This window comes from Bos taurus, chromosome 11 (genome assembly GCF_002263795.3).
Source record: "Bos taurus isolate L1 Dominette 01449 registration number 42190680 breed Hereford chromosome 11, ARS-UCD2.0, whole genome shotgun sequence".
NCBI lineage: Eukaryota > Metazoa > Chordata > Mammalia > Artiodactyla > Bovidae > Bos > Bos taurus.
This window is the reverse complement of record NC_037338.1, coordinates 11,545,766-11,558,073: the sequence shown is the minus strand read 5'-3', so window position 1 is coordinate 11,558,073 and position 12,308 is coordinate 11,545,766. Positions and strand designations below refer to the sequence as shown.

Below are 12,308 nucleotides of genomic sequence, written 5' to 3'. Positions count from 1 at the left end.
ATTTTTTTTAAGTTGAGACCTTTCTGTGAAAAAAAGCCAGAAATGTGGGTTTTCTGAACCACAGGCCTGGTCATTTCTGAAAACCTGAATGTGGGAGTGGATGGAATTGCCTACGAGGAAGAGTGTGGCATGAGTGGGTGCAGGATCCCAGCAAATGCAGAACTTTAGGGACAGAAGGAGTGAGAAATCTCAGAGAGGCAAGGGGAATCTGTGTGAACACAGTACAGAGAAGACTCTGTTTCCCCAGAGGTTGTTCCGGGGTGGTGAGTTTCCCCTACAGTGAAGAAGGAATTCATAGGGCCTGGACCCCATCTTAGGCCTGTTCACGCTGATCACGCTCAGCCACCTCTCCAACGGACTCTGGACTCTGTGTTTAGTGCCTATGGAAACTACAATAGAAGGATAAGACCCCCTCCAGACAGGGGAACCTTGAAGATCACATCCAGGTTACTCATCGCCTAGGAGAAAACATACTCTAATCACCCCTCCCTCCGGACAGGTCATAAGTTCTTTCTGTATCTATTGGAGTGTAACCGCAGGCTTATTGATTATTAACTGTTTGAACACCTAACACTTGATAACACTTGAATAATGGGGTTATTGTGATTATATTTACCCTTCCTTTGTTATATGTAAGTCTCAAGGAAGTTGGGGTGGTGGGTTCGGAAATGTACACATGGGGTATAAAAGATTTTCACAAATGCTGGTCGGGGTCCTTGGCTAAGAGGAGACTCGGCCCTGGGCCCGCTGGTGTAATAAGCTGCACTCCACTATCTGCAAACGCGTGGCTATAACATTAGTACGGACCCCAGTCCCTACACTGGCACATGCAGAGGTGTCTAGCAAGAAGCAAGATGGCTTAACCTGGAGGTAATCACTTAAACTGCGCTTCCCATGTAGCTCAGTTGGTAAAAGATCTGCCTGCAGTGCAGGAGACCTGGGTTCGATCCCTGGGTTGGAAGATCCTCCAGAGAAGGAAATGGCAACCCACTCCATTCTTCTTGCCTGGAAAATCTCATGGACAGAGGAGCCTGGCGGGCTGCAGTCCATGGGGTCGCAAAGAGTCGTGCACGACTGAGCGACGAACACTTAATCACTTACACAAGGAAGTTAGGTCTGAACTCGGAAGGAGAATGAATTCCATAGGGGCACTGATGGGTTTGCAGGGCAAAGGATGAGGCCCGCGGTCCGCATTGGGCTAAGATTTCCTGTGGGGGGGGCTGCCTCGGATTTAGTCTCTTCGCGCTCTAATTTTGCAGTCGCCTCCACTTTAACCGCCTGCGACCAAGGAAAAGCGTGCCCCGGCGCTCTCCTTAGGTTCCCGCCCTCGCCGGGCGCTGCCTCCTCCTCCTCCCTCCGCGGCCGCCCCGCCCCCTGCCGAGTCATGGTAGCGGCTCCAGCTAGCAGGTAGGAGGCATGGAGGGCAGCGTCGGCAAGGTGGGCGGCCTGGGGCGCACCTTATGCGTGCTGACTGGGGCTTCCCGGGGCTTCGGACGGACGCTGGCCCAAGTCCTGGCCCCGCTGATGTCGCCTCGCTCCGTGCTGGTCCTAAGCGCCCGCAATGACGAGGCCCTGCGGCAGCTGGAGACCGAGCTGGGCGCCGAGTGGCCGGGTCTGCGTATCGTGCGGGTGCCCGCCGACCTGGGCGCCGAGACCGGCTTGCAGCAACTGGTCGGTGCTCTGTGCGACCTCCCCAGGCCCGAAGGCCTGCAGCGAGTGCTGCTCATCAACAATGCGGGTAAGACGCCCGTTGGCCCGTGAGCGCTTGGAATACTGCTTAGCGCTCTTTCATCCCCCTCGCTTCTTGGAACTTTAAAGGTGACTCCTAGGAGTCAGAAAAGACGCCTGGAAGTCCTAGTTTCAGCGAGGTGTGGAGGAAGACCTAGTGCTGCCTCGGCGGCTCATTCTCCCCGCTTCTCCACTCCGCCCCCCTTCCTGTTTCAGCGCCATTTGTTCCAGAATGCCTGTAGAACTTTTCTGATCCTCTTGTTCAGCGCCCTCTGGCGGAGACCTGAGTTAGGGCATGGAGTCTCTCCGCAGTTGTAAATTTCCCCCACTTATCCAAATGGCCCCCAGAGTTCCCCTAAACCCAGCCCCAGAGCAGAGCATGCGCCTTCTCAGTTTGAAGCTTCGGGTATGGGGGTTCCCCAGGTTCGTCAGTCTGCAGGTCTGGGAAGAGGGAGCCATCTTCAGAAGCCCTAGAGAGACTCCTTTAGCTGTGGTTGGGAAGCGGGTGTCTGAATGAATTTGAAAAGGGCTGGGAGAAGAGAGAACCCCGCCTGGCACTGGGTGATTCGTAAGGTCTGGTTTTTCAGGCACTCTTGGAGATGTATCCAAACGTTGGGTGGACCTGACTGACCCAACTGAAGTGAACAACTACTGGACTCTGAACTTGACTTCCACGCTCTGCCTGACTTCCAGTATCCTGCAGGCCTTCCCGGACAGTCCTGGCCTCAGCAGGACTGTGGTTAACATCTCGTCCATCTGTGCCCTGCAGCCCTTCAAGGGCTGGGGACTGTACTGTGCTGGGAAGGCTGCCCGTAACATGATGTTCCAGGTCCTGGCGGCGGAGGAACCTAGCGTGAGGGTGCTGAGCTATGGCCCAGGTAGGTGAGGCTTTACTGCCATCCATGTTCTCAGAACTGGCAGCTTACCCTTCGGGGACTGGGCTAGGAGCCCTCTCTGTCTCCTCCAGGAAAGGCCCCATAGAGTAGATTGTCCTTGAATCCTGACCCATCACTCCTTAAGGGAAATACAGGCTCCAAGTAAGTTAGGGCTGGTGGGGGCAGGAAGCTGTAGTTAGTGGATATGGACTGAGAGTGGGGAGCTGCCTGGACTTGAGGATGGGGACAGGAAGTCTGAGATATTAGAGTCTGAGAGATGATTAGGATTTTAGGATTTGAATTCCAGGCCTGTGCCTCATTTCTTCACGTGAAATAGGGAAGATGTTACCTGTTTCACAGGGCCCTTTGTAGGACTGAATGAGGTCAAACTTGTAGAAGTGATCCCAAACTGTGAAGGACTATCTAATTGTTAGCGTTTGTTAAATAGGACTTATCATACTGTATTATCTTAATGTGTCTAGTCTCTCTGCATAGGAAAGCCTTGAAGGCAGGGATTATGCACGGTTCATCTTTCTGTCCCAGCTTCTCACACAGCGCTCCACTAAGCCAGTCTGCAGTGAATGTTGGCTGAATGCAGAGCAGACAGACATTGTTGAATGCTGACCATCCCGTGCTGAACTGTGCTGGAACACTGGGGGATGCTGTGATAAATAAGATAGAGCCCCATTCTCATGAAATTTAAAGGAGGGGGGTGCCTTGTGACGGTTGGCCTGGTTTCTCTCTACCGTGATGCTACTATACCCCTTTCTTAAGAGTGAGACTTCTATTCTAGGCTTGAGGTTGCTGGAATTGGAAGATGGTTTATGATGTCTGAGCAATTTAGGTGGAGATCCAGTAGTCTTTTCCCCTAGGAACCCTAGGGGCAAAGAGGTAGATTAACCTGATCAAAACCCAGATGCAGCATAGCCCAATCAAGCCTCGCCTCCAAGGTCTGATCGGTGCCATGTCTACTTCCTCATGATCTCTAGGACCCAACCCTCCCTCTCTTCCTCCCAAATATATACGGTTATTCTTGCAGCTGACATTCAATGTAGCACCCACTCTGAGCTCAGCCTCAGACTCAGGCAGCAGAGAGCAAGTGGAAACCAAAGTCAGGAACAGAACAAACTCCAGAATGCCATGTGACTGGTTTACGTCTCAGGGAGCTCTCTTGGACATTGTGAGAAGGTTGAACTTTTTTGTGGGGCTCTCAGGGCCTGAATGAAGGCAGAGACCAGTTGGGTTTTTGTTTAAGTCTCTGGAAGAATGTCCTAACAGGTGTCCAAAGATGGAAAGGGCTGTTTGGAAAGGGACCAAATCCCTTCTTACTGGGGATGCACTGATATTTGATTGAAAGACATTTGAGGATCAGGAGGGTGGTTCTTCGACGTCCAAGATTCCTTGATTTTCTGCCCATGAGGTCCATTGACTCCAAATTCTGGGGTGCTGTGGTTCCCCAGGTGAGAAAGTACTTATAGGGATTTCTCTGGTAGTTCAGTGGCTAAGACTCCGTGCTCCCAATGCAGGGGGCCTGGGTTTGATCCTGGTTCAGGAACTAGATACTATATACCACAACTGAGAGTTCACGTGCCGCAACTGAAGACCACACTTGTCACGACTGAAAGATCCTACGTGTCACCACTAAAAGATCTAGCATGCTGCAGTGGAGATTGAAAATCCACATGCCACAACTAAGACCCGACACAGCCAAATAAATAAATAAATGTTTTTTAAAAATAAAATCAGTGAACTTGTAAGAGTTCAAGAAGGAAGCACTTTCTGGTGGTGTGACCAGGGATGGCTTTATTGGAGGCAGCTAAACTGGACATTGATCTTGAGGGCTGCTTCCATATCAGCAGGTGGAAGGCATGCCGGATAAGCGGATGTAAAGGTGGGAACGCTCTCCAAACTCACTTTTTGGGGCTAACTTTATCCTGATACTAAAATCAGACAAGGACACTACAAGGAAGGAAAATTATAAGCCAAAATCCTTGATGAGCATAGATGCATAAATCCTCAGCAAAATTGTTAGTGAGCCAAATTCAAAAATACTTTAAGAAGATTGTATACCATGATCAAGTGGGATTTATCCTAGGGATGCAAGGATGTTTCAACATCTACAAATAAATCAGTGTAATACACCACAATAACAAAAGATAAAATTTGTATGATCATCTTAATAGAGAAAACAATGTAAAGAATCAGTTACATTTCTATACACTAATAATGAAGTATCAGGAAAAGAAATTAACAGTCCCATTTACAATTGCATCCAAAAGAATAAAATACCAAGGAATAAATTTAACGAAGGACATAAAAGACTTGTACACCAAAAACTATAAGACATTGATGAAAGAATCTCAAGAAAATATAAAATGGAAAGATGCCATGTTCATGGATTGGGTAAATTAATATTGTTAAAATGTCAATACTATCCAACTCAATCTACAGATTTAATGCGATCTCTATCAAGTTTCCAGTGGCATTTTTCACAGAAATAGAACAAGCAATTCTAAAATATATATGGAACCACAGAAAACTCTCAATAGCCAAAGCAGTCTTGAGAAAGAAGAACAAGGATCCCCAGCATCATGCTGCTTGATTTCAAACTATATTACAAAGCCACAGTAATCAAACTAGTATGGGATTGGCATAAAAGATAGACACAATTTACCAGTGAAACCATCTAGTCCTGATGTCTTGGAGAAGATAATTTGGGGTTGAAATAATAGCTTCATAAACTTAGATGTACAAATCTCCCTAGAGATTTGGGAAGTTGTCAGCTATCATTTCTTTCTTTCTATTAGTTAATTTTAATTGAAGGATAATTACAGAATTTTGTTGTTTTCTGCCAGATATCAACATGAATCAGCCATAGATGTACATATCCTCTCCCTCTTGAACCCTTCTCCCATCTCCCTCCCCATCCCACCCCTGTAGGTTGATACAGAGCCCCTGTTTGAGTTCCCTGAGCCATACACCAAATTCCCATTGGCTATCTGTTTTACATATGGTAATGTAAGTTTCCATGTTACTCTCCATACATCTCACCCTCTCCTTCCTTCCCCCCACCATGTCCATAAGTCTGTTCTATCTGTTTCTCTGTTGGTGCCCTGCAGATAAATTCATTGGTACCATCTTTCTAGACTGCATATATATGCATTAATATATGATATTTGTCTTTCTCTCTCTGACTTAACTTCACCCTGTATAATAGGCTCTAGGTTTATCCACCTCATTAGAACTGACCCAAATACGTTCCTTTTTATAGCTGAGTAATATTCCATTGTGTATATGTACCACAGCTTCTTTATCCATTCATCTGTCAGTGGACATCTAGGTTGCTTCCATGTTCTAGCTATTGTAAATAGTACTGCTAAGAACATTGGGGTACATGTGTCTTTTTCAATTTTGGTTTCTTCAGGGTATATGCCTAATAGTGGGATTACTGGGTCATATGGTGGTTTTATTCCTAGTTTTTAAGGACTCTCCATACCGTCTTGCATAGTGACTGTATCAGTTTACATTCCCACTGACAGTGCAAGAGGGTTCTAACCCTTTTCTCCACACCCTCTCCAACATTTATTGTTTGTAGACTTTTCTATAAATTTATTTATTTTTTAATTGAAAGGTAATTGCTGCACAGAATTTTGTTGTTTTCTGTCAAATCTCAACATGAGTCAGCCATAGGTATACATATGTCTGCTCCCTTTAGACCCTCCCTCCCATCTCCCTCCCCATCCCACCCCTCTAGGTTGATACAGAGCTCCTGTTTGAGTTTCTTGAGCCATACAGCAAATTCCGGTTGGCTATCTGTTTTACATACGGTAATGAAGTTTCCATGTTACTCTCTCCATACATCTCACCCTCTCCTCCCCTCTCCCCGTCTCTCCCCATGTCCATAAATCTATTCTCTATGTCTGTTTCTCCATTGCTGCCCTGCAAATAAATTCTTCAGTACCATTTTGCTAGATTCCGTACATAAGCGTTATTATACGGTATTTCTCTTTCTCTTTCTGACTTACTTCACTCTGTATGATAGGCTCTAGGTTCATCCACCTCATTAGAATTGACTCAAATGCATTCCTTTTTACGGCTGAGTAATATTCCATTGTATATATGTACCACAACTTCTTTATCCATTCATCTGTCGATGGACACCTAGGTTGCTTCGATGTTCTAGCTATTGTAAATATGGCTGCAATGAACAATGGGATGCATGTGTCTTTTTCAATTTTGGTTTCTTCAGGGTAGGAAACCAAGCTAGGAGTGGGATTGCTGGGTCATCAGTTCAGTTCAGTTCAGTTCAGTCGCTCAGTCGTGTCTGACTCTTTGCAACCCCATGAATCGCAGCACGCCAGGCCTCCCTGTCCATCACCAACTCCCGGAGTTCACTCAGACTCAACGTCCATCGAGTCAGTGATGCCATCCAGCCATCTCATCCTCTGTCATCCCCTTCTCCTCCTGCCCCCAATCCCTCCCAGCATCAGGGTCTTTTCCAATGAGTCAACTCTTCGCATGAGGTGGCCAAAGTACTGGAGTTTCAGCTTTAGCATCATTCCTTCCAAAGAAATCCCAGGGCTGATCTCCTTTAGGATGGACTGGTTGGATCTCCTTGCAGTCCAAGGGACTCTCAAGAGTCTTCTCCAACACCACAGTTCAAAAGCATCAATTCTTTGGCGCTCAGCTTTCTTCACAGTCCAATTCTCACATCCATACATGACCACTGGAAAAACCATAGCCTTGACTAGACGAACCTTTGTTGGCAAAGTAATGTCTCTGCTTTTCAATATGCTATCTAGTTGGTTATAACTTTTCTTCCAAGGAGTAAGCGTCTTTTAATTTCACGGCTGCAGTCACCATCTGCAGTGATTTTGGAGCCCCCAAAAATAAAGTCTGATGCTGTTTCCACTGTTTCCCCATCTATTTCCCATGAAGTGATGGGACCAGATGCCATGATCTTCGTTTTCTGAATGTTGAGCTTTAAGCCAAATTTTTCCCTCCTCTTTCACTTTCATCAAGAGGCTCTTTAGTTCCTCTTCACTTTCTGCCATAAGGGTGGTGTCATCTGCATATCTGAGGTTATTGATATTTCTCCCAGCGATCTTGATTCCAGCTTGTGCTTCTTCCAGCCCAGCGTTTCTCATGATGTACTTTGCATAGCAGTTAAATAAGCAGGGTGACAATATACAGCCTTGACGTACTCCTTTTCCTATTTGGAACCAGTCTCTTGTTCCATGTCCAGTTCTAACTGTTGCTTCCTGACCTGCATACAAGTTTCTCAAGAGGCAGGTCAGGTGGTCTGGTATTCCTATCTCTTTCAGAATTTTCCACAGTTTATTGTGATGCACACAGTCAAAGGCTTTGGCATAGTCAATAAAGCAGAAATAGATGTTTTTCTGGAACTCTCTTGCTTTTTCCATGATCCAGCGGATGTTGGCAATTTGGTCTCTGGTTCCTCTGCCTTTTCTAAAACCAGCTTGAACATCTGGAAGTTCACGGTTCATGTATTGCTAAAGCCTGGCCTGGAGAATATTGAGCATTACTTTACTAGCATTACTTTAGCTGCTGGGTCATATGGTGGTTTTATTCCTAGTTTTTTAAGGAATCTCCACACCGTCTTCCATAGTGGCTGTATCAATTTACATTCCCACCAACAGTGCAGAGCGTTCCCTTTTCTCCACAGCCTCTCCAGCACCTATTGTTTGTAGACTTTTTGGGAAGGCACAGGGAGCCACCTACAGCCATGGGAGTTGACCTGGTGCTGGAGCGGGCTGGCTCGGGAGCCCTTGAGAAGTTGGTTGCTCACTTCATTCTCCTCCCACAGGGAGAGTGTCTCTCTCTGCTCTGGGACTTTGAGGGGGAGTGATGGGGTAGCGTGAATCTGTAGATTTGGTAGTCTAAGGGGACCGTGTTCAGTGGACACTGGATGAGCCTGGAGCTCGATAGTGAAGTGTGGAGCCTTTGGTGATGCTGACCACATGTCAGCCAAGGTGAGGTATTGCCTCTGGCCAGACCTGACTCCACCCAACTCCACACATAGATCAGGGGCCCCTGCCTCAGTCATGTCCCCTCATCTTCTGCTCTTCATCCCCTAGGTCCCCTGGACACTGACATGCAGCAGTTAGCCCGGGAGACCTCTGTGGACCCAGACTTGCGAAAAAGCCTGCAGGAGCTGAAGAGAAAGGGGCAACTTGTGGATTGCAAGATATCAGCCCAGAAACTTCTGAGCTTGCTGCAAAATGACAAGTTCGAGTCTGGAGCCCATATTGACTTCTACGATGAATAAGACCATGCCCTTGGTTTTAGGGGCTCTCTTCCCCTTCTTACAGGCACACCCAGGAGCCCTGTGCCTCCCTACATGCTGCCACAGTGGCGCTGCCAACCCTACCTTACACAGATAAGCACTCATGCTTACTTACTGCCCTGCCCTCAGATCCAACCAACTGTGAGAGCCCTGGGTGGCTGGAGTTCCCAGTTTTCAGATATCTGTATTGACCACCCTGAGTTAGGAGTGAACTTGGGAGAGACAAGTTATGGCTGTTGGTGTTCTTTCTCCCTAGAAATAGAATTTTAGGGATGGGAAAACTAGGACAGGAAGCTAAAAACACTGAGAAAAGGAGGATGGGTCTCTGGCCCATGACGGTCCATGGGGAAGGAGGGATGAGCTAGTGTCAAACAGGAGGACCCACGTAGATTGACAGATGGCCTGGAGGGATAGGAGGACAGCGCAAGTCCCAGCCCACAGGGATGCTCTTTGCCCAGGGTAGCAAGACCTTCACTTGAACTCTGTGTCCTCATTCTGATGCTTCCTCCCTCCAGAATCTGCCATCTATCCACCAGATGGGGGAAAGGAGCCTGAGAGTTTTTTACATGTTAAAGGCAGATACAAATAAAATGTGGATTGTCCTTTGTTAATACCTGCTTTCTCTTCTGATACAGGTCCTATGACTAACTCCCTGGTTTCCTCGACCCAAGGGGTGTTCCTGAGGCAGTTAATCCAAACTTGGGGTATTGCCCTCATGTCTTGGGGCATCTTGGGGCTGTCTGCCTCTTCTCACGGAGCGCCCCTCAGTAGCAAACCCAGGTTCAAAAGTCCTAGGTGACTGGCCCAGACACCTGTGCCTCCTTTATGCCTTTCCTATTCTTACCCTAGTCTTATACCCTTTCCTCACCCTTGACCTATTCAAAGGGTATCCAGCCTTTAGGGCCTGACTCAGAGCTCCCCCGCCCTTGGGGAAAGGTGGTTTCCCTGGCTCTCTTAGATTCCCAACTCTGCCCTTTACCCACATGGCAATGCTTGGATGGATCCCAGATCTTCAGTGGACCTGTCGTGGGCCCTCCTGGTAACATTCATCTGTCCCACAGACCTGATCCTCAGGGGATTGGACATAGGACCAACATGCCTTTATGGAAAGTAGACAAGATTCTAAGAGGAAAAAACCCTGAGAAACCAAGGGTGTGCTCCTTCTGCAGATCAGGAGATGTGGGCCAGGCTGAGAGCTCTGTGGTGGTGGTGGTCTACAGCCAGGCAGCCCTCTGTCCCTGTTCCTTATTCGGTCAGAGACCATGGTCCCTGCCAGCCATCTCGGGCCTCAGCCCTGCCTCTGATTGCCGGACAGATCTCTTTGTTCCTCCTCGTGCACAGCAGAGGGCGCACTGAGGCCATGCCTCCTGGGGAACCAGAGGCAACACTGGTCCTTGTGGAGGCAGGCCCTGAGCTAGAGCTGGCCGTGCCCTGCTGGGTTCCCTAGGAGGGAGGGAGCAACTCATGCGCTTTCTTCACCCAGCTGAGCCTTTGCCCTCAGTGGAATCAAAGGCACTGTTCTCAGATCCCTGCTCTGCCACCCAGGGCAGGTTACTCCTCTTGTTTCAGTTTCCCTATCTGAAAAAAGCGGATTATAATGGTGCCTCCCTCAAAGGGGCATCATGAGTAGTAAATGACCTAATGTTTGTAACTGTTCAGCACAGTGCTGGCGCCGCACTGAGTGGCCACAGAAGCTGATATTTATTGCCTTTTAATATCAAGATGGGGTGTCCCTAATGGGTCCCCAGTAAAGGAGCCACCTGGGTTCGATCCCTGGGTCAGGAAGATACCCTGGAGAAGGAAATGGCAACCCATTCCAGTATTCTTGCTTGCAGAATTCTATGGACAGAGGACCCTGGCAGGCTACAGTCCGTGGGGTCACAAGGAGTCGGACACAACTTGAGCAACTCAAGATCCAGAGCATGCATAGCCTCATCGTGTGGCTCAGATGCCCCTTCCATTGCTGGCCTGTGGCGAGAGCCCTCACCGCACCCCCTGTAATCCTGGCCTCTCAGGCTGGGATTCTGTCTGGACAGCTTGTCCTGGATTCACCGGACCTTCAGGAAAATGCTTGAGGCTTGGAGTCGAACCCTCAGTCTCGCTTCCCTCTATGATAGAGATGCTGTGGACCTTGGGCAGGGGCTTGTCTCTGGGCTTCAGTTTCCTTAGAGTAGATGAGCTCTAAGATTCTTTCTTGCAAACTTTTCTCTAAGGTGCTTCAAATGTGGTTAGGCTGCATCTGCAGTTCTCAGATTGGCCTCTGTGGCTGGGGCTGGACCACAGTCTGGTGAGTGTGGGACAGATCTCGCCTGGCCTCTTGCTCCCAGGGGAATGTAAGGGCAGTCGGCACCAGCAAAATGTATGATGTGCGGTGGGGCTATCTCCCTCCCCAGGAAGCTGGTTGACCAAGACTTAGGGAGAAGTACCACATGTCCCCACAAGGTGGCAACACACTCCCGCCTGACATCCTCTCAGCTCGGAGTTGGGGGATTTGAGAGCCTTGGAAACCCTAGACCTTCCTCTCTGCCTGTACTTTTCTGGACTCTCAGGGGCCCCCAGGAAGCTGGGGAGGCAGAAAGAGCTGGGATCACTCTCCCTGGCGGGTCCTCCTGGCCTCTGTAGTGATCCCTGTGCTCTGACCATAGGGATTTCCCAGGCCTTGCTTCTTGGGCTGGACTCAGCCTCTCAGGTCCTGCACCCCTGGGGCAGGGAGGCCTTCCTGCCACCTCAGGGACAGCCATGTGTGTTCTTAGAGTGCACGGCCTGTCCTTGGCTACCACACACATGAGCGCACTCGAACGCACACACAATACATGCCTGCACGTGCCCAGAGCTCAGCTGCTGGCCGGCGGGCCTCAGATTAGCCTAAAGACAAACAAGGTTTCTTTGTCTGTGGCCTGAATGAGCTGGTAGTTTTTCGGTTTTGTGTTTAATACCCCTGAGCTGGAGGCCAGCAGCTGGCCTGTGGGAGTGGGGGATGGGAATACTCCAGGCACACCCCAGGGAGCCCCAGCACCCACCTCTGTCCATGAGCATGACCAGCAGGGGTTGGATTGGTCAGAAGCTCCCTGTCCACCCCCAATTCCTCTCCTTTGTCCCCTGAGTGGGCGAAGCATGTCCCCTAGCACTCAGCCTAGTGCCTGAGTCCACTGTTTGGCCAAGGCTGGATGTGAGCAGCTGTTCCTACCTGGCCTCAGGACCACTCCTAGGGCAAGGTGCCACCAGCTCTCCCCGGGGTCTCACCTCAGAGCTGGGCTTGGGCTTGCTGCCTCCAGCCTCCTCTCGCCCAGCCTCTCCCCGCAGAACACGGCCTCCTGTGCAGACGTATGTGCAGTAATTCCCGCTCCCAGTGCCCAGCCTTGCGCCCTCACCACAGGACCTCACCGGGGTCCTGTGCG

The 12,308-nt window shown here is 49.2% G+C and overlaps 1 protein-coding gene across 1 annotated transcript; it reads left to right on the top strand.

Annotated features, from left to right (window-relative positions):
• The first annotated feature begins 1,393 nt into the window (after positions 1-1,393).
• On the top strand, positions 1,394-9,521 carry SPR (sepiapterin reductase). The gene is given in 3 exon segments (NM_001076003.1): positions 1,394-1,738; positions 2,316-2,606; positions 8,702-9,521. Coding segments are annotated over 3 exon segments (804 nt in total). The 5' UTR covers positions 1,394-1,416; the 3' UTR covers positions 8,893-9,521.
• The last annotated feature ends 2,787 nt before the right edge of the window (positions 9,522-12,308 follow it).